Below are 853 nucleotides of genomic sequence, written 5' to 3' on the forward strand. Positions count from 1 at the left end.
GTTTTTCTTTTTATAGTCTTTGGACTGGCTGACGCATTTGATTTGTTATTGTATTTTCGTATTTGTCATCAATACTGACTGTTCTTTAACCTTGTTATTGGATCAAAGTTTGCATTTTCTCAAGTTCATGCTCAGATTTTCTTTCATTTTGAAGAATGCATTTTAAAATTACATTTATTTATTTGTGTGTGTGTGTGCACACGTGCACATGCTATGGCATATATGTGAAGGTCAGAAGACAACTCTCGGGAGTCGGTTTTCTCTTTCCACCATGTGGATCCCAGGGATAGAACTTAGGTCATCAGGTTCAGTGGCAAGCATTCCCAAATCCCTTCTGAGTCATCTTGCTGACCCAAAGAGTGTATTTTAATTAATTAGTTTTGAGACAAGGTCTCACTCTATAGTCCTGGCTCACTTGGAACTTGTTATATAGTCCAGGCGTGGTCTTAAACTCACAGAGATCTTCCTACCCCCAAACACCTTGTTTTAAAATCCCAATTATTTTCTTAAAAATGACAGTTCTTTCTTTTTCCAGCTGTCACTTGCCCACCACCACCAGTACCTAAGTTTGCAACCCTTAAAACATATAAGCCATCAGCTGGAAACAACTCCCTGTATCGGGATACAGCAGTCTTTGAATGCTTGCCACATCATGCTATGTTTGGAAATGATACAGTTACATGCACAGCCCATGGAAACTGGACTGAATTACCAGAATGTAAGGGTAAGTGAATAAGAAAAATAATTAGAGTAGCATGGAATTATGTTTTTGAAAACTGTTGAAAATCCCAACTACCATAGAGTATTTCAAAATTACCTCTTTCAACCATCTTTTATTTTTAGTTTTTGGCTG

General features: G+C 37.4%; 1 protein-coding gene across 3 annotated transcripts in view; it reads left to right on the forward strand.

Annotated features, from left to right (window-relative positions):
• Window positions 1-853, forward strand: part of Apoh (apolipoprotein H) — a 16,560-nt gene that overhangs the window by 5,729 nt on the left and 9,978 nt on the right. For 2 of the 3 annotated variants that reach the window (XM_029568404.1, XM_008843225.3), the window contains one exon: window positions 536-724. The exons of the other annotated variant lie outside the window; for it this stretch is intronic. In XM_029568404.1, coding sequence (XP_029424264.1) covers window positions 536-724 — 189 coding nt within the window. The remainder of the gene's footprint in view (window positions 1-535; window positions 725-853) is intronic. 3 annotated transcript variants of the gene reach the window in all.

This window comes from Nannospalax galili, unplaced genomic scaffold (genome assembly GCF_000622305.1).
Source record: "Nannospalax galili isolate Female #2095 unplaced genomic scaffold, S.galili_v1.0 scaffold781, whole genome shotgun sequence".
NCBI classification, from domain to species: Eukaryota; Metazoa; Chordata; class Mammalia; order Rodentia; family Spalacidae; genus Nannospalax; species Nannospalax galili.